General features: G+C 41.0%; 2 protein-coding genes and 1 long non-coding RNA gene across 4 annotated transcripts in view; 2 read left to right on the forward strand and 1 right to left on the reverse strand.

The window, feature by feature from the left end:
- LOC138966381 (uncharacterized) overlaps positions 1–20,121 on the forward strand; it is a 223,948-nt gene that overhangs the window by 18,377 nt on the left and 185,450 nt on the right. The gene's annotated exons all lie outside the window — the stretch shown is intronic.
- Positions 2,119–12,695, reverse strand: LOC138966373 (kynurenine/alpha-aminoadipate aminotransferase, mitochondrial-like). The gene is made up of 12 exons (XM_070338586.1): positions 12,680–12,695; positions 11,496–11,584; positions 10,733–10,832; positions 10,141–10,209; positions 9,442–9,574; positions 8,230–8,304; positions 7,363–7,638; positions 6,950–7,032; positions 5,647–5,743; positions 3,421–3,547; positions 2,818–3,026; positions 2,119–2,190 (listed from the first exon to the last, which is right to left on the reverse strand). Exons 2-12 carry the CDS (start codon positions 11,560–11,562, stop codon positions 2,143–2,145), a joined length of 1,284 nt encoding a protein of 427 aa, XP_070194687.1. The 5' UTR covers positions 11,563–11,584; positions 12,680–12,695; the 3' UTR covers positions 2,119–2,142.
- Positions 12,929–20,070, forward strand: LOC138966376 (uncharacterized). The gene is made up of 4 exons (XM_070338594.1): positions 12,929–13,025; positions 13,417–13,588; positions 14,302–14,348; positions 18,753–20,070. Exons 2-4 carry the CDS (start codon positions 13,456–13,458, stop codon positions 19,662–19,664), a joined length of 1,092 nt encoding a protein of 363 aa, XP_070194695.1. The 5' UTR covers positions 12,929–13,025; positions 13,417–13,455; the 3' UTR covers positions 19,665–20,070.

Raw genomic sequence — 20,121 nt, forward strand, 5'->3', positions numbered from 1 at the left:
AGCGCGCTACCGACTGAGCTACATCCCCGCCCCTGTTACTGTTTACCAACACCTTCATTCAATCAATCAATCAATCAATATGAGGCTTATATCGCGCGTATTCCGTGGGTACAGTTCTAAGCGCAGGGATTTTAAAAAAAAAAATTTTTTTTTATGCAATTTATATCGCGCACATATTCAAGGCGCAGGGATTTATTTATGCCGTGTGAGATGGAATTTTTTTACGCAATACATCACGCATTCACATCGGCCAGCAGATCGCAGCCATTTCGGCGCATATCCTACTTTTCACGGCCTATTATTCCAAGTCACACGGGTATTTTGGTGGACATTTTTATCTATGCCTATACAATTTTGCCAGGAAAGACCCTTTTGTCAATCGTGGGATCTTTAACGTGCACACCCCAATGTAGTGTACACGAAGGGACCTCGGTTTTTCGTCTCATCCGAAAGACTAGCACTTGAATCCACCACCTAGGTTAGGAAAGGGGGGAGAAAATTGCTAACGCCCTGACCCAGGGTCGAACTCGCAACCTCTGGCTTCCGAGCGCAAGTGCGTTACCACTCGGCCACCCAGTCCATCTCAGCCACCCAGTCATGGAGGTGATGTCATTTTATGACACTTTTTATGTTCATACATTAACATTCAAATTTCTCTTCTTCTTCTTCTTCTGCGTTCCCAGCCATGCTTACACTTCAATCCGGTCTGTAGGGGGAAGTCTGCAGTCCGTCGCACAAATTTCTTTGAACATTGATATTATCTGGAATAACTACAAACAATTTTTATCTTGTACATTGCACACACATTGAATATTCTGTATATGGAACCATACTTAACATCACAAATGTTCCACTAGCTCAGAAATGCAAAATATTCACATTCTGTATAAATCAGTTGCAGAACTCTGAACATATCAGTAAAACAGAGAAGAGCAAATACTTGTAACCCTTAGAACACTTCCTCCACAGACAAAACGCTCAAAGGACAATGTAAAGTCAGAGTAATGAAATGCTACATACAGTTGAAATAAATACAACTGTCTAAAATCTTTGATAAAATAATGCAGACTCCCTGATTAATTAATACCAGTGTCACCAAGTTTTGCAACACCATGTTCAAATCAACTACAAAACAACCGACAAACATAATTAAATTGATTAAAATGTACAGTAATACTAGAGTCAAGACTGGTAAAACGGATTAAACAAAAAACCTGCTTGAATAAACAATACAATAATCTCTTCACACAATGCCGCCAATTTGATCACTGATGGTGTAACAATCGGTCATAACCTTGAAATCAATACCCCTGTGGAGCCAAAAGACACACCAACAAACAATGACATATTCATGGCAGATGAAGTAATCAACAACTGCATGATCTCGGTTTTTTTCTTCTTCTTCATCTTCTGCGTTCGTGGGCTGACACTCCCACATACACTCGTGTTTTTTGCACAGTGGAATTTTACGTGTATGACCGTTTTTTACCCCGCCATTTAGGCAGCCATACGCCGTTTTCAGAGGAAGCATGCTGGGTATTTTCGTGTTTCTATAACCCACCGAACTCTGACATGGATTACAGGATCTTTTTCGTGCGCACTTGGTCTTGTGCTTGCGTGTACCACGGGGGTGTTCGGACACCGAGGAGAGTCTGCACACAAAGTTGACTCTGAGAAATAAATCTCTCGCCGAACGTGGGGACGAACTCACGCTGACAGCGGCCAACTGGATACAAATCCAGCGCGCTACCGACTGAGCTACATCCCCGCCAGAGGTTTATTATGAACAGAACGTTCATGAAAGAGTCGCAGGGGGTTGGGGGAGTCTTAAAATGTTGGGGGAGGGCTTCTCTTTTCCATAGAAAGTGGACAGGCACATGTAGCAACATGTTAATATAGTACTGTACACTTGCACATGCTTTTGCACACACTCTATCTCCTCTCTCTCATACACACACACACACACACACTCTCTCTCTCTCTCTCTCTCTCTCTCTCTCTCTCTCTCTCTCTCTCTCTCTCAAACATAAATTTCACTACCTATGCTGTGGCAATGCGCAGCACGCACACACATCCTTTATCACTAATCTGTTTAACTGATGCACATGTACAAATGGATTCGATCACAACTCTTCTTCACGTTCACTCTTTGGACTGTTCCCTCAAGAGGTCTGCCAGACGTTGAAATCCCTGTGAAACAAATGTGAAAATAGAGTGAACAGTAACAACCTGCAAAACTGCATCAAAACATTACAGTTTTGACATGAGTCATGATGAGATACAGTGCAAATTGTACGCTTTTTAGCACCTCTCATAACAGCCAAGAGCAACAAAAGTACTTGAACTTTTTTTTATCTACTTACACAGCAATTATAATTTGATGACTACAAAGACAAACAATGAACTTTTTTTTATATATAGAACATTTTCATTCCAAAAAGTATCACAGTTATTGTGGCATACAGAGGCTATGTTTACTTGAGAAAAAGAACAATGCTGTTTTCTCAAAGGAAATCCAACTCTTCTTCTGTATCCGCAGGCAGCAAACCCACCACTCATTAATTTTTTTATTAAGGTATATACCAACCACTCATTAATTTTTGCATGAAGGCACTCTTTATTGTATGTACTTGGCCTTGAGCTTGCGCATTCACATGAAGGGAGATAAGGCACCAGAAGGTCTGCACATAAATTGACCTGGGAGATCGGAAAAAATCTCCATCCTTAACCCACCAAGTACAGCTTTGTATCGAACCTGAACCTTCCACATTGAAGGACGACGTCTTAACCACTAGGATATCAACACTAAATACTTACCTTATCCATATCTGCAGGTGAAACCAACGAGTATGACGCACGGAGGTAAGGCGATGGCGCAGCTTCATCAATCATGAAAACCCGGCCAGGAACGAAGAGAACTTCAGCTGCTCTGGCCTTCTCAGTGATGAGCGAGAATGTGTCTTTGACATGAAGGAGTCGGATCCACAGAAACATTCCTCCGCTAGGCACTGACCACTCGGCCAAACCTGCACACACACACACACACACACACACACACACACACACACACACACACACACACACACAAACAAACCCACACACAGGAGATTAATAACAATGCCCTTACATTGCACATGAGCAGACGCTTTTTGTCGAAGCAGGTTTCAATCCGCTCTGCCAGTGTACAAACATCACTCGCACCCTTTCTAAAAATACCTACCAGTATTAGAACTTCACGGGAAAGTTATTAGGCAGGCAGTTGTATCTGACGGTTCTCTACCCTAGTACACACCTAAAATGTTTCCTTTGTATCTGAGTAAAAAAAAGTGTGCTGCGGAAAAATGTTTAATCGATGAAGAGATGCTGTCCGCCATTTTTTTCTTCTGATTTCTGTAATGCGCTAAAATGTACATCTCTTACCTGTCAGGTGTTTTTCTGCTGCAGCAATGCAAGCATCTCTTTGCTTTAGGTAAAAGTCCGCCACAGTGTGTGCATGTTTCCGAAGTCCATCCTGTCCCATCGACTCCAGGACTGACAAAATGCATGTCTGAAGAAATATACATATCTTTATGAAACAAATGTCTTCAGAAGGACCTTAATATCTTTGAGACATATTGCTTAAAGGCACAGTAAGCCTCCTGTAAACCATCACAGATACTGTCAGGCTTTTACACACAGTACAAACACCCTTTCATTTAAATACTCACCGCTTAAGAACATCCTAGGTGCCCTCCGTAAAGAGCGAGCAATTTTCAAAGAATTTATTATTGCGTGGTTTATCTTACCCCTGAGCCATCGTGAACCCGTGTGATCCAGTTATCTTTTTCACAATGTAGTCGTCAGTTAGTAATTTGAATGCGACTCGATGTAAAGTTATCTGCAATAGCACGTTATTATGTACCTCTGACTATGGACGAAACAAACGGCTGTAGTTCACAAGAACTCTAGCGATGGCTTTTGACTGTTCAGAGGAACTGGCGATAGGCATAAACCGTCGTCTGCTACGAGAACCACGACCTTGCGTGATCCTGCTTCCAGGTTTTTCTTTGTTCAAACTTTCAAAACTTCGAATTGTACTGATCTTGTCTTGATGAAAAAATAATTCTTTTATGATTTAAGAATGTTTGTGTAACAAGCTGTCAATTTATCATTTGGATTTTAAAAGTTAGGTCTAGCGCCAAAACGCACCACGGTCCGATTGTCTGAGAGACAATCCGCAAAATTAATTCTTTAAAAATTGCTCGCTCTTTACCTAGGGCACCTAGGATGTTCCCGTTCGGTGAGTGTTTAAATGAAAGGGTGTTTGTACTGTGTGTAAAAGCCTGACAGTGTATATGATGGTCTACGGGAGGCTTAACCCCTTCACTGCCCACCCCGTATGTAATACGTGGTCATTTTTGGTTTGTCATACGCCCATAACCGTATCTCATACGTGGGATTTGTGTCAACAACATTTCAGGACATTTCTGAAAAGTTAATGGGAGGTAACCACTGTCCAAGTACTTGTAGGGGTTCTAAACACAGTTCTTTCCCACAGACCATTCGGATAAGTTATTACCACGTGTTGAAAACTGTGTTTGAAATGTAGAACCGACTATAGCATTCAGCCGCCATTCACAATGGCGGCCGAAAGTCGGACCTCAACTCGTAGACCTGTTTTCAAGCGATACAGTGTTCTGGAAGCTCTACAAGAAATGATTTATGGATTACCACACAGAAGATACTTTTATGGGCTGTAATGTGAGTACCTGATGTTTGACAGCAGTTTTAGCAGTGTTTTGTGTGGTTTTACGTGCTGCAATGTGAGTGTGTGTAAGTCCCTAAACTGTAATTTTTGACAAAAATGGTCATTATATCAATTTTTACTATAACAATCACAAACAAAGTCCAATGATCATGTCATCCTATAATAGCCAAGGGTATAAGCAAAACACATGCCAAAGATCTAAGAGATATCTCAATAAATGATCGAGCAGTGAACAGATTAGTGAACCTACCGAAGAAAGCGAAATTTTGCCCTGGCACACAGCAATACCAAAATGCTGTTATACTGTGGCAGTGAAGGGGTTAATACTGTGCCTTTAAGCAACTTATAGCTGTCTCCAAACTTGTCAATGGACCTTGAATTCTCTAACATGAATGCTTTTAAAAGCGATATCTTCAGTTTACCAAAACTGTCGGTGCTTTCATCAGGTTTACATGAGGAACTGAATTCATCCTACACGAAAAGCTCAAGGGAAAGGCAGGTAGAGAAGCGCTTTACAGGGTAACCTGCAATGAAAGAACACCCTTCCAACCAGAAAAATGGTCCCTATATTGTGGGTGGTCTGTCATGAGAGGTATACTTCTGTCAAAATCAAAATGGACAACGGAAAGTGTCCTTTATTGGGAGGTGTCCTCTCACTGAAGGCGCCTGACATCTCATTGTACAGTGGAACCCCCCTTTCTAAGACCTAAAAAATCTGAGACAATTATGTCTCAAAAAGGAGTGAGTCTTAAAATGACAGATGCAATGAACAGAAAATCTTCAAAATCAAGATCTTAAAATGGGGGAAGTCTTAAAATGGGGGTCTTAAAAGGGGGGTTCAACTGTTCCACTGTAGTTGAATGCAATGCGTGACGCAGAGCATGAAGGGGACCCCTCACCTGTGCCAACCCACTGGTGTGCAGGACAGAGGCCTGCATGTGGAGGTTGATGCGCTCTAGTACAGCCTTGGGGCCTGTCACCACTCCCACTCTTGCCCTGGGCAGACACATATCGCTCTTGAATGCAACAATAATTTCAGCCCAAAATTTTCAAGTTTCTCAACTATTCCAAGGGCTCACATCCACGTCGGACATCGGACATACACGGATATTTGTTCCAAATGTCACATACTTTTTCATGCAAGAGGACATATGTCCTATTGTTTTTGTAACAAAGTGGTCATTGTCCGATTATGCTTTCATTTGATCCGGACATTGTCAGTACTTTACAATTTACAGTAGTCTGATTTTCTACCTGGAGGGGCCGAAGGATGACGTTGAAAAGAAACAGTGGGTGGTGAAGGTTGTGTAATTGTGGGCATCCACCAGAAAGCGCATGCTCTTCAGCAAGAGAAAGGAACAATCACAGTGAATTGTCGTCATTAGCTCAGAGACAAAACAACACGTTGTTATTACTTTGATTTGTTCTGTTATACCTTTTTGCCAAGAAAATTATTTTATTTGTTCTGTTAATTGTGTGACAAGAAACGAGTCAAGTTTAATTAAATTTACGTTTTGTTGCGAAAAAACAAAGTCCTATTGATTTAGTTTTGTTGAGGACAAATGTCCTATCACTTTTCCATTGTCCAGGACATTTGTCCTATACCACCTCTCATGGATGTGAGCCCCTGCTATTCAGCTTCCTTTGCACATCAAAGTTGTCTTTCCTGACGGGTTCAGTCTCTAACTTTTTTTGACTAAAGTGGTACTGCATGTACCCTTGGGTGTAGAATGCAGACGACCTGTCAATGTCATGAAAGGGACAATAGTAGCTGTCCTTATTTGGGAGGTGCCCCCTCACTGGATGGGCCTCACATCACAGGTACCAATGTAGTACAAGCTGCTTTTTGACTAAACGTTCCACAACACTGACAGATCATAGAGCTTTCCTAAAAGATTGAAACCTGTCACCAGGCACTGCTCACTCAGTCTCTAACATCTCTTTGATCAGATTGTTGGCCAGTTTGCCATGCTACAAATACGAAATTGAAAGAAATTGTTTCAAATTCTGCTTTGGTTTTTGTCTTCTATTTCCTTGAAAGGATTACGGGACTTGCTTGAAAAAAGAATGTTCACAAACACACACACATACACACAAACACCACACACACACACACACACATACACACACACACACACACACACACACACACACACACACATCTAACAATCAAGACACACACCAAGGATAGAAAGTACTCACCCACCAGACAGCAATTTTGACACAGAATCAAATCTGACGACCCTGCCATCTACATCCATAGAAAGCAGACTGGGAATATAGGGCTGCAAAAGTGACCAAAAAAGGCAAAAATATGTTAGATTTTAGTCACAATCAACAGGAGTCCTACTGAAGAAAAGCAAACCATCTTTGAAATTCTAAGGGAGTCTGGATCAATTTTGAATTTTACATTCAAAATGGTGCAATATGTGATGCAAATCTGAGCTCATTCATCATTTTTCCATTCCCAGAAATTCACAAATTTGTGAAAAGGTGGAAGCCTGAGCCTTCCTGAATGTGGTTCACCATGCTAAACAGCTGCTCTCTTTCTTCCCCCAACCCAAAGAACAGGTGACAGAAAATAATTCTTGATTGAATCAAAATGATTACTTTACCTCATTAAACTGCAGATAGTAGTATGGATCATCCTCCAGAATTAACAAATCGTACTGTTGAGCAAGTTCGTAAATGTCTTTCTTTCTTTTCAACGTCAGTCCAGCGCCCGTGGGGTTTCCGCCATTGGGAACCAAGTAGAGGAGCCTGGGAATGCTGCTGCTGTCATCTTTGGCATCGCTTGGATGCCATTTTGAAAGAACTTCACGAAGATGGGCAGGGTCAAGACCATCCTTGTCGCTTTTTATACCCAGCATTTTGGGTCTGATAGGTTTTACCTGTGAAAGTATTTCCGCTCTGTTATATACAACAAGCTAGGAGTAATATATATATTTATTTTCATTTTCATTACTTTTTTGTCCCATCGCTGGGAAATTCTGGTTGCTTTCTCCCAGTGTAAAGCTAGCAGCAAGAGAGTCGCGCTACCCAGGTGTGTGCCTGTTTAGTTGTAATCAGCCACCTGCACTTATGCCACAGTGGTGACATGGATACAGTCTCTGATTCTGCACATAAAGTTAACCCGTGTCCGTCCCAGCCCGGATTCGAACCCGTGACCCTCGGATCACAAGTCTAGTGCTCTACCCACTGAGCTACTGGGCCCATATGTTGAGTGAAGTAGGGTCTTGCTGGTATAAATGACCTTTTCAACCTCTGAGGTACAATACTTAAGGGTATACACCCCTCTTTTTGAGTGTGAAACAAGTGTGAATAAATATTCTGTCGCTAAGAATATAACTCAAAATCGTATGCATAAACCCTTGGATCTACCCATGCCCACTGACCCACCTACAAGAACAAACACGCACGCACACACATATACTAACCCATACGAGTACGCACACACACTCTCCCTCTCACATAAAACTTACAATGGAGAGTGTACCAGAGTATGTAGGTGTTTCCAGCAACACATTTTGTCCTTCCTGAAGGCAGGCTTCCATGGTCTGCAACAGTTGTAAAACCATCAGCTTAATAAATAATTCAAAACTGAGGCTTACTGCTCACACAGATACTCAAAAGCAATCAAAAAGAAGAACGGAAAGAAATGAACAAGAACAAGAATAATAATAAGGACGAGCAATAAAAGGAGGCTTGTATGTGAGTGTATGTGTGTATGTGTGTGTGTGTGTGTGTGTGTGTGTGTTTGTGTTTGTGTGTGTGTGTGTGTGTGTGAGAGAGAGAGGGAGAGAGAGAGAGAGAGAGAGAGAGAGAGAGAGAGAGAGAGAGAGAGAGAGAGAGAGAGAGAGAGACAAGACAAGACAAAATCTTTTTTTTTTAAATTTTTTTTTTTAAATAGTTTTGTTTTATTGTATGTTATTGTTAACAAGTTTATAACTTAAATAGATAGTGATATGTGGAACAGATTAATCCAGGTCTGCGGTGAACAATCCCATATCAGCATTTTAACTTTAAGCAAATAAACGCATATCACAATCAGTTGTAGAATGATAAGTCACGTTTGTCTCGGAAACTAAAAAATATTTGTTGTCAGTGTGTAACCCAATGAGGGGAAACTGTGTACGAGGGATAACGTCTTGCCTTCAAAGGCCGCGATAGAGGGTAAACAAACACAAGTCTGTTCATTTGTTATGTTCTAACTTCTCGAAGTCGACCTCTCTATTCACTTCCAAATCTCAAAATCTTTATTATCAAAGGTAATAGATAAGCAATAATAATGAGAGAGAGGGACAGACAGACAGAGAGTGCATGTGAGAGAGAGATATGAGTGTGTGGATGTGAATGCATGCATGTGTGTGTGAGTGTGAGAGATAGAGAGTGTAGAATGTCTGTGAGTGAGTGCATATGTGTGTGAGTGTGTGTGTGTTTGAGTGAGTGCGTGTTTGAGTGAGTGAGTGAGTGAGTGAGTGAGTGAGTGAGTGAGTGAGTGAGTGAGTGTGTGAGTGTGTGTGTGTTTGAGTGAGTGCGTGTTTGAGTGAATGTGTGTGTGTGTGTGTGTGTGTATGTGTGTTTGTTTGTGTGTGTGAGTGCATGTGCGTGTATGTGCATGTGTGCAAGTGCTTGAAAGTGTGTGTGCGGGCAGAGTTTGGGTGGATGGAGGTATGACTATTAGACAGACCTACCTTGCATATTCCATCCTGACTGCCTGTGGTGATGAGGACATCCAGCTGTCTCTGTGGATCTGAGATGCCCATGGTGGGAGGATTGTGCATCTGCTTCTGTAGTGTTTTCATCCACTGGACCAGCTCAGGTAGACTGCACAAGAAAGAATGAAGATTTTAGACTATGTATGTCTTAATTTTCATGGACTCACATTTTCGTGTGTGATTGTGCATGTGTGTGTGTGTGAGCATTATTCTCTGTATGTGTGTGTGTATGTTTGTGTTCATTTTCTTAGACTCAAATTCGTGTGTGTGTTTGTGTGTGTGTGTGTGTGTGTGTTTGTGTGCATGTATGTGTTTGTGTGTGTGAATGTGTATGTGTGCGTGTGTGTGTGTGTGTGTGTGTGTGAATCTGCATGTGTGTGTGTGTGTGTGTGTGTGTGTGTGTGTACGTTGTACTCTGTATGTGTGTGTGTGTATGTGTGTACGTGTGTGTATGTGTATGTGTGTGTGTGTGTCTGTGTGTGTATATGTGTGTGTCTGGTCTGTGTGTGTATGTGTGTGTGTGTGTGTCTGCGTGTGTGCGTGTGTGTGTGTGTCTCACTGTCTGTGTCTGTACATGTGTGCAAGTGTGTGCGTGTGTGTGTGTTTGCACCACCCCACATGTGTAAGTGAGTGCATGGGAGTGTTTCGATGTAACAAAGAAACAAACTTCTTTACCCTGGAGTAGCAGAGTACTGTAAAGCTTTCTTCATCTGTTCAGGAGGTATTCTCAGCACTGAGCCGTCCCTGCAGAGTAATAGACAGAATTTAGTTTGACACTTCTGTTACACTTCTACAATGTCATTAAAGGCTTCACTAAATGACTGAAGAACATATGCACAGTTTAATATTCAACTTGTTCGACTTGAAACATTTACAAAGGACTGTTACTTAAAAGTGATGAGCAGATCTTTAATAGATAAATTCCGGAAATAACTTGGGTTTGTCTGGGTTATGAAAGAGTGAGTACCCTTGCATTTGCCCGGACAAATATTGCCATGTGCTTCCCGTACACGTGAATGAGACAAGCACTCTTGCCTGTTACTGGCCTGTAATGTCATGTGGGAAAGTTTCCCCACATGACATTATTTCCCACGTGACATTATAGGCCAGTCACTAGTGAGAGGGTATGTCTCAGACATGTGTACAGGAAGCACATGCTAATGTTTGTCTGCGCAAATGCAAGGGTACTCACTCTTTCAGAACCCATGCAATCCCGACAGAGTTATTTGTGAAGAAATAAACACCACACACTGCTACACAAATTCACCTTAGCGTGAGTGAGGCCTCATGTATTGGGAACAGGTCGGCATTGGGCATGCCCCCAGCCATGGAGATCAGAGATGGGGGGCCTGACGCCACAATGGCAGCTGAAAAAAGAAAACTTCAACACCTTAATTCATTTTGTACAGTGGAACCCCCCTCCTTTAAAGACCTTAGAAAATCTGAGAAAATCTGCTTTTTTCATTTTTTTCCTTCTCATTTTCATTTTCATGGTACTTTGTTGTCCCATCGCAGGGAAATTCGGGTCGCTTCCTCCCAGTGGAAAGCTAGCAGCAACAGGGAGGGAGTCTTAAAATAGAGGGTCTTTAAAGAGGGGTTCCACTGTACTGAATGTTTACCATCAGTTACTATTGCATGCCCCAAGTATGCACTTTAGCCTTACTAGTAGAAGCTGTTGAAGTACCTTGTATGATAGAACACAGCAGTGATCAGCTAAAATTCCCTTCACTGTTGGTGTGGCTGAAGGACATAGACATTTTGGTTGGTAGACAACAAAGGCAACTCTACGTAAAGCTGTCTTTTCATCAAAAGACACTGTGATCAGTCATTTCCAATCATGATCTCTAGCAATACTTAACAGCTTGGGAAAGTTCCATGATCTTCAAAGATGAAGGAAAACCAGAAACAAATCAAACATCTCATGTACGCTAAGCATGCATACCCATTGGAGACAATTTTAAATTAACGCCAACAAAGGTTTAGGAAAAACTGGCAGTAAGACTAAGAACAACTCAACAAAGCATGCATACTCAGCACACGAATAGCAGACGGTTGTCGAGCCAAGCTCGTCGGATTGAAGAAGCGGCTGTAGTTCATGATGTAGGACTCTCTTCAAAACCTGAAAGGGCACAAACAGAGACGGAATCAGACTGTACTTCGTGATTGGGCTCTGCTCGAAACCTAAAGCATAAAATCAGACACTTATGCACACTAATTGTATTTAAACACAGACATGTGCAGTATGTATCATAATTGTTTCAGGTCATCATGCACAGATGGCAAAAAATGCTTAAGAATCTTGCATGGTAATCAAGACAATGAATTAAGACAACGGAATTTTCAGGTCCATGTCATAAATGACAATGCCTGTATGTGTTTGTTTTTTTAACATTCTAGGGATCTGTTTTCTTTCTAAAATTTTCAACATTTAAAAAAAAGTGCTCATCATATGGAATGGAAGAGCATGCAAAGTGGGATTAGATGTTTTTTGTGCGTGTGTGTGACTGTGAGGTGTTTTTTTTGAGGGAAAATTGTCCTCCAGTTTCGCTGATGGGGTCTATATGTCGACCAAAAGAGTGGGATTCCCTGTAGGTCGAGTTCCTGTAGGTGGATTCCCTGTATACCTAAGACTTTAAAATTGGCAATCTAGTATACAGGGAATCCCACAGGGTGCAGTTTTTCAATAAAACTTGCAAACCATACTCGAATTTCTAAGAAATATCAAAAAAAGATCGAAAAACATCAAATTCTAACGATGTTGCGGGATGCACCCTGATAGAAGGTACCTGTCGTGGGGAGATTGCATGTGGTCTTGTGATCAGCCAAATTAATTGTTCCTTTATGGGGACATGGCAGTAGGGAGCCCAATTATTCTAAAAGACTGAAAGAACTGGGACCCATACTTTAGAGCAACATAAAACAATTTGCAATGAACTACTGTTTTTTTAATGTTTTTTTGCAGCAGCGCTGCGCACACCTCAAAGCTAAAATCGGCTCCTGTGACAGGCCCACGTTCAAATAGACCGAACTACTGTTGGACTTCGGATTCAGATACATTGGGTTGTAAGGAAGGGGGTAGGAGGGGGGGGGGGGCGTCCAGTGCAAATCACAAGTTACACAACTCTATACTTGGCAGGTGTATTAGTGTCTCACCTACTGTTCAACCTTTTAAAACACTGTGTTGTTTGTTTACACTCTGAAATTGTTGACCTACTTGCAAAGTGTCAAGGGTAGCCAGAAGAGAAAGTATCAAACCAAATCCAAGGGAAGCAACTCTAACACCCATACAAAACCTTATAACATTAACAAAAGTAAATTGAAGAACATTCGTGTCCAGTTTTGGATAACCATGCGACATAAATAATGAAATGACATCAGCCTTTTTTTTTACGTAAGCCTTATTCTAAAAATGAATGAAATAGTAAAGTTCACCTTTTATTTTTTTCACGGGACGTAAGTGAAAGTAGGGAAAACATGGCGGTAGGTGTGAACTCTGTATTCAGGTAGGCAGCTGCATCTAACCTGCTGCCACGACCGATAGAAATAATCTTCACTATTTTGTGAGTTTCATTTCAGTAAACTAAGTTCAATTAATGTATGCCAAACTTTTTCAGTGGAGAGAAAACGTGACTCAAAGGACTGCCTAAAAACTCGAAAACAAATTGCAGAAACTTGTTGGGCCATTCTGTAAATTGTAATATTTGCTGTAAATCCCAGCAAAATTGCTGATAATGCATGAACCAGCATCTTTTTGTATTATCTCGATCTGTACATCTCCCTCTTCCTGCTAGTGATTGTACTAAAAATGCAGTCAGACATCAGGTATGTCTCATCCATGAAGCAAGATGAGAGTGAAATGTTTCCTTTTTATTGTGTGATCATCATTGTACATTGTTTGAAAAAAGGTAATTCTGATACCTATAGTGTAGATGTGTCTCTTCTGTGTTGCAGGCTGTGGCAGCTATTAGTATTACCTGTGCATGAAGCAAGATGAGAGTGAAATTCTTCCTTCTGCGATGTGTGAACGACATCCGTCTTCTGGTGCAGTATCGACAGTACACCCATCAGCGCTTTGTGTCTCTCCTGGGAACCTTGGCTCTACTATGGCTTTCCTACAAGTTTGGTAATTACTCTGATTGAAGGTTTTGCTGGCTTCAAATTTGATTGCCTCTGGGGGGGGGGGGGGGGGGGGTACATTTGTGTAGAAGAAATATTCCCATTATTTAAAGGAGAAAAATTTCTATTACCAAAGTGTACAACTAAAACTAAGGGGTTCAAGTGCTGAAGAGGGATTGACACTGATGTGTTGTTCAAATTTCAAAGAATTTTTGAATGCTGCAATGAAGTATAAGTGTAAGTCTATTACAGGCTATGAAAGCTTAAAGCCATATGTACTCGATGACTATACACGCTAATTGCTTTACCAACAGCTGGAGACAGACTAAATTAAGTTCCCTGCAAAATATTGTGGTCTAGGACCCCTTAAATGTTGAGATATTTGAATTTTCATTTTGATCTGGATCGTCCTATTTATAGATTTGGCAACACATGTAACGTTGATGCAAGGGAGAGAACACCGCGGCTTTGTTGACATCCTCACTTTTTCAGAGGCTAGAACAAGCTGTAATGCATGTATTATGGTCCGCGCATGGTGACGTATCGTCATTATATGGTCTTATGGTGCGTTTGACATCGATTGTGGGCAAACTACACTTTGTAAACACGGAAGTGCGTTAGTATGCCTTTAATGTTTATTGTTCTGATAGTGTTATCACAATATTTCTTACTCATTAATCTTATGAGTTTCAGGATCATTTCTCTTACTCTTTGTTTCAGTGCACGCAATTTTCAGTCGAGGCTACCTCCGAGGCAATCCAAAAGTGGTGAGTCACTGAGTGCTTCCATTTTTACATTTAGTCAAGTTATGACTAAATGTTTTAACATAGAGGTAGGAATCGAGACGAGGGTCGTGGTGTATGTGTGCGTGTGTGTGTGTGCGTGCGTGCGTGTAGAGCGATTCAGACCAAACTACTGGACCGATCGTTATGAAACTTGACATGAGAGTTCCTGGGTATGATATCCCCATACGTTTTTTTCATTTTTTTGATAAATGTCTTTGATGACGTCATATCCGGCTTTTCGTGAAAGTTGAGGCGGCACTGTCACGCCCTCATTTTTTAACCAAATTGGTTGAAATTTTGGTCAAGTAATGTTCGACAAAGCCCGGACTTCGGTATTGCAATTCAGCTTGGTGGCTTAAAATTTAATTAATGACTTGGTTCATTAAAAATCTGAAAATTGTAAAAAGAAACATATTTTTATAAAACTATCCATATTTACGTTCATCTTATTCTCCATCATTTGCTGATTCCAAAAACATATAAATATGTTATATTTGGATTAAAAACAAGCTCTGAAAATTAAATATATAAAAATTATTATCAAAATTAAATTTTCGAAATCAATTTAAAAACACTTTCATCTTATTCCTTGTCGGTTCCTGATTCCAAAAACATATAGATATGATATGTTTGGATTGAAAACACGCTCAGAAAGTTAAAACGAAGAGAGGTACAGAAAAGCGTGCTATCCTTCTCAGCGCAACTACTACCCCGCTCTTCTTGTCAATTTCACTGCCTTTGCCATGAGCGGTGGACTGACGATGCTACGAGTATACGGTCTTGCTGCGTTGCATTGCGTTCAGTTTTATTCTGTGAGTTCGACAGCTACTTGACTAAATGTTGTATTTTCGCCTTACGCGACTTGTTAAGATTTTGCATTTACTGTAAGGCTACTCATGGCTGTTCCTGGCCTGCATTTTAGTGCGAGTTAAAAATAGTCAAGGCAGAGATTACCAACAGCTGCAGCCAGCACACTGTTAAGCTCACTTGCTTGTTATACCAAAATGCTTCCGCGCTACACCGGAAGATAGTACTTATCAGTGTATGGCTCTGAGCGAGCCAGCACTGCTGTACAGAGCGGTGGTGTAAAGGATGCTAAAAATAGCTCAGCCTGCCTGCAGCTAAGGAGGCAGAAATGAAGCCATGGGAACAGCCGTGTACTGGATTTGAACTTTTTTGTCACAAGCAACTGCTTCTTTTTATTTAAAATATCCAAACTGAATTGCTGTGACATGCATCAGTCACTGTGTTTCATTTCAGGCACTCTCTGCTCCAGGCTGGCTCCAGCTAAAAATAACCGGCAAGAACCACCCTCATCCCCCTATTTACCCTCCCTTTCCTTTCCTCCCCCCATTTCCCTCCTACCCGGCCCCATTCACAGTGGCGCCTGACAGACGACTCTTTCTTTGTCTGCAGCTAGCGTGGCCAGCAGCTGCTGTGTTGATAAGGTTCTGTAGCTCGCGCGCTCTAGAGAGAGCCTAAAAACAGTGAGAACGTTTTCTGCACTGTTCAGAATGCCTGATAAGTGGCCCTCTATATACTCCCGCAAGGAAATAGTCTCCATGCGTAGGGTGTAATACTTGAAAGTAGAACAGTGGTTATACATTGTATACTCTTGAGAATAGAATAACAGGTGACCTTTCTTTTCCCTTTTGGAGGTTTGTCAATGACGCCGAAGATGCTTACTCATGGCGGTGTTTTCCAATGTGTCACTGTGTGTGTGTGTGCGTGCGTGTGTGTGTGTGTGTGTATGTGTACATGTGTGTGTGTGTGTGTGTGTGTGTGTGTGTGTGCGTTCGAAATATATACAAACAGTAGAGTATATCGTATTTACATACATATTATGCCAAGGACTACTAGTAAAAGTCATTGATGGTGCGCATGTAAAATTTGTTTTGCGTTTATATAATTATAAAATTCAAAATAGTGTAGATATAAAATTCAAAATAGTGTAGATAATGTCAGTAACATATAAGAAAGAAAAAAGATCTTACGGCAATACATGTTCATGAAAATTGTTAGCTGCATGTGAATAAAACAAAAAAGCTTACCTCACGGCCCTCCTATACAAGTCTCACAAACTTGTATATATATATAATATACCACAGGAGAAAAAAAAATAGCTCGCGCGCGCTCACCCAAATCCGCTCGAAGTGCCACATGATATTAGCCCCAGACAACACATAGGCGGATAATACATGTATGTCAATCGTATGAAACAAAACATGCCACAATTTACAAGACAGAAAAAAGGCTAAATGAGAGAATTAAAAAAGGTGTTTGCTCTTCAAGTAAATAATTATACCACACCTTACAGATCTGAAAAACACATGTATGCTACAGTTAAATAAACAGGAAACCCAACATCCGAAAGCACGGCACAATCTATAAGAGGACAGAAGACAACACAGTAAACAAAACATCATAATCAATGTGTCACAATAAAAGAACACAAAATATTGGAAAAAAAGACAAAGGTAATCCCTAAGTACACTGATATATACATGTACAACACTTTACAAAATATATATACAAACAACAGAGTATATACAGTCGTATTTAAAAACATATTATAGGCATGCGTATGGTGCGCATGTGAAATTTGTTTTGCGTTTATATAATTCAAAATAGTGCAATTAATGCCTGTAATATAAAAGAAAGAAAAAACGGTCTTTCAATACATGTTCATGCAAATTGTTAGCTGCATGTGAAGAAAACAAAAAGCCTACCTGACCCTGCAACTGTTGGTCAGTAATCCAATAGCAGCACACAAGTCGATTTGAAAGTTTTTCAACACAGTTTTTCACTCGTATTGTTCTCACAAACTTGTATATATACCACAGGAAAGAAAACTCGTCGATCCGACGACAATTTAACGTTTGTTTCATTATCGCAAACAAAACAGAACAGACAAAACGAAACAAAACAACACAGCACAACAGTTGGGGTTGTTATTTCTCTGAGATGCTGAAGAAAAAAAAGATGACGTGCATTGTAATGGAATAGAGTGGGTGTAATTTCAAACTAAACGGTTCAAATGTGAGTGTAAACACACTCTTTACGCGGGATCACATTCCCTCACACGCATATGAACACACACACACACACACACACACACACACACACACACACACACACACACACACACTATGTACATGCTTAAGAACAAAAAAGAAGGGGGAAAACACAAAACAAAACAAACAAGATGAAATGCACGACAGTCAACAGAGCTGCATATAATAGCGTACTGTAGCGAGTGCCTGTTCCGAGAACCTGCGCGTGGGTTAATTCACACAACTTACCCCACAAAAGTGCTTCAGAAATCATACACAAACACCTTTAACCTAACTTGTTTTCACTCTATCACACAGTTAAGACTAAGTACTTACTGATGGCAAAATAAAAACACAGTCGGTTGGGCTGTTATCAGTATTCAGTGTGATTATAAACTGATATACAACGCGCAAATTCTGTTTCTTTTAACAGGAACAAAGAACAAGAGCTGAGTGCCAGTGATATTAGTATTACCACAAAATCAAACAAAACGAGTCGAATGAATAAACTCCAGTTTGCACCAACACAATGCCTGTATATTCAAGTAACAAAATACACAAGATGAACATAATCCCAGGTGTAAGTCACTGAAACGATCCCTTTTTCACACCAAGAATCACGTATTTTGTTCAAACTGGCGCCATCGCACACAAGCTCCATAGAGCCTTTGTGTGCTAGAGACAGCGCGCGAAAGGGAATCAAGGTCACTGGCCGCGCCGCGGCACGCTATAAGTGAGCCAACGAGCTGTAAGCGAGTTCAGCTGAAAGTGCAAATCTCGCACCAAATAGAACAGTGTGCAGTGCGTGCAAGTTCTGTATTGAACCAGTCTGAAAAGAAGCAATTGAGAAAATTGTCATTAGAATCCTTTGGTCAATGCGTAGTCTTGCCATTTTGTCTTTAAAAGTTTAATTTCAGTGACCAGTTTACCGAAACATTCACCATGCAAACTGAAAACCAATTTTGTTTCTGTTCTTAGTTTATCATAGTGTATAACTCTTTCAGTGAAGGTCAAAATGTACGTGTTGTTCATATGCTGAATCAGTTACAGTGGAACCCCCCTGTTAAGACCTTCAACAGTCAGAGAAAATCAGGTCTTTAAAAGGAGGGAGTCTTAAATTATTTTTTTTCAACTGAAAGTCTTGAGAAAGCAAGGTCTTAAAAATAAGGGGGGGGGGGGGGGGTCTTCGATCCGGGGGTCTTAAAATGGGGGTTTCACTGTACAGGCATTCAGTGCGTTGGCATGTGTTGTATATTGTTCGTGCAGGTACATACATACATGTATGTATGCTGAAACTTACCATCAATTTTACATCACAGAGTATTTCTTGCAGGACCACTGGTGTGACAGGGAAGACCTCCCAGCCTACTTCACCAAACAGGATCCAGAGGAAATCACCATCATCACAGCGTTTTTCAACCTCGGCACTTACAAGAACGGACCCAACTCTTTGGATTACACCAACCCTTACCAGTACAAAGAGTGGATGCGACCGCTCGGCAGAGTGGCTAACCCAGTGGTGGCTTATATCGAGGATGAAAGTGTTGCTAGATATTTTCAGGAAATCAGATCCTGTCTTCCTGAGACTCGAACGAAGATTATCAGAGTTAGAAGGGAGGAGCTGTGGAGTTTCCGCCTTCGGCCGTATTTCAAGAGGATTTATGAAAAGCCTGGTTATCCACAGCATCACCCCAACACAGTTTATCCCGAACACACCAGTGCCTCGCATGCAAAGTACGAACTTCTGGAAATGGCTGTGAAGAAGAATTACTTTAAGACTCCTTTCTTCGCATGGTTAGACATCAGTTATTTAAGAAACTTGGACCAGACGAGTTTCGACATTTTCAAGCTGGTGCCGCCAACAACGTTCAACGTTGACTTTGTATCCATGTCGCAAGCCTACCCTCACGATCCTAACATTCGGGCCAAAGATGTTATCGCCAATAATTTGGTGTGGGTGTCTGGTGAAATGCTGCTGGGAATGAGAGAGACTTTGGTGAACTTTACTTCCCTTTACAAGCACACTGTTGAGCGCCTACTCAAGGACGGCTTGGCGTGCGGTGACGAGCAGGTGATATACCTGATGTATTCCACCCCCCTGAGAAAGCCCAAGCAGGTGATGATCAAGACGTACATGTGTCACGAGGGGCAGCTGGGCTTGTACGGTAGAGACACACGATTTTTGTGTCTTGGCTACGTCTGCAAGAACTCTTGGGACAAAATCCATAAGCCAGGACCCGGTTAGCGGATATATGTGACAGAACTCAAGAAAATCTGGTGTGATTTAAAAATATAAATTACAAAATGTAATTTTAATGTCATTTATTAGAGCAAAAGGACAAGGATTAAAGAAATAACATGCACAAGAACATATTTATGATATTGTTCTTAGTTTGGACATTTGAGCGTCTGAATGAACACACACTCAGTACCCGGGTTTGTGGAAAATGAACTCAAAAGTTACAGAAATTGTGCACAAGGATACAGGGTTGAGAACGAAACAAGCTGTTCATTTACCTTTCTCAGTATTTTGTGAAAATATTTGGTATGTACATGCATAGATTAGAATTTAGACCCTGTAGAGTCCAAAAAGCTCAAAATGTTCACCTGCTGACAGTTTTCAGTACGTCAATATGAAATTGTGCAACTTATACCTGTGTTTTTGTACTTTGACACATTGGGTCAAGCCAGGGGCAAAATAT

This window comes from Littorina saxatilis, linkage group LG5 (assembly GCF_037325665.1).
Source record: "Littorina saxatilis isolate snail1 linkage group LG5, US_GU_Lsax_2.0, whole genome shotgun sequence".
In the NCBI taxonomy this organism is placed as follows: Eukaryota; Metazoa; Mollusca; class Gastropoda; order Littorinimorpha; family Littorinidae; genus Littorina; species Littorina saxatilis.

Bases quoted from the DNA above. Each gene is read 5' to 3' on its own strand.
- LOC138966373 (XM_070338586.1), bottom strand. From the start codon at position 11,562: ATGAACTACAGCCGCTTCTTCAATCCGACGAGCTTGGCTCGACAACCG. The intron at 7,033-7,362 runs GTAAAGTAATCA...TCACTTTTGCAG, and splicing joins ACTATCTGCAGTTTAATGAG to CCCTATATTCCCAGTCTGCT. The intron at 5,744-6,949 runs GTGAGTACTTTC...GTGTCTGCCCAG, and splicing joins TCAAAATTGCTGTCTGGTGG to GGCAAGAGTGGGAGTGGTGA.
- LOC138966376 (XM_070338594.1), top strand. From the start codon at position 13,456: ATGAGAGTGAAATTCTTCCTTCTGCGATGTGTGAACGACATCCGTCTT. The intron at 13,589-14,301 runs GTAATTACTCTG...TCTTTGTTTCAG, and splicing joins ATGGCTTTCCTACAAGTTTG to TGCACGCAATTTTCAGTCGA. The intron at 14,349-18,752 runs GTGAGTCACTGA...TATTTCTTGCAG, and splicing joins TCCGAGGCAATCCAAAAGTG to GACCACTGGTGTGACAGGGA.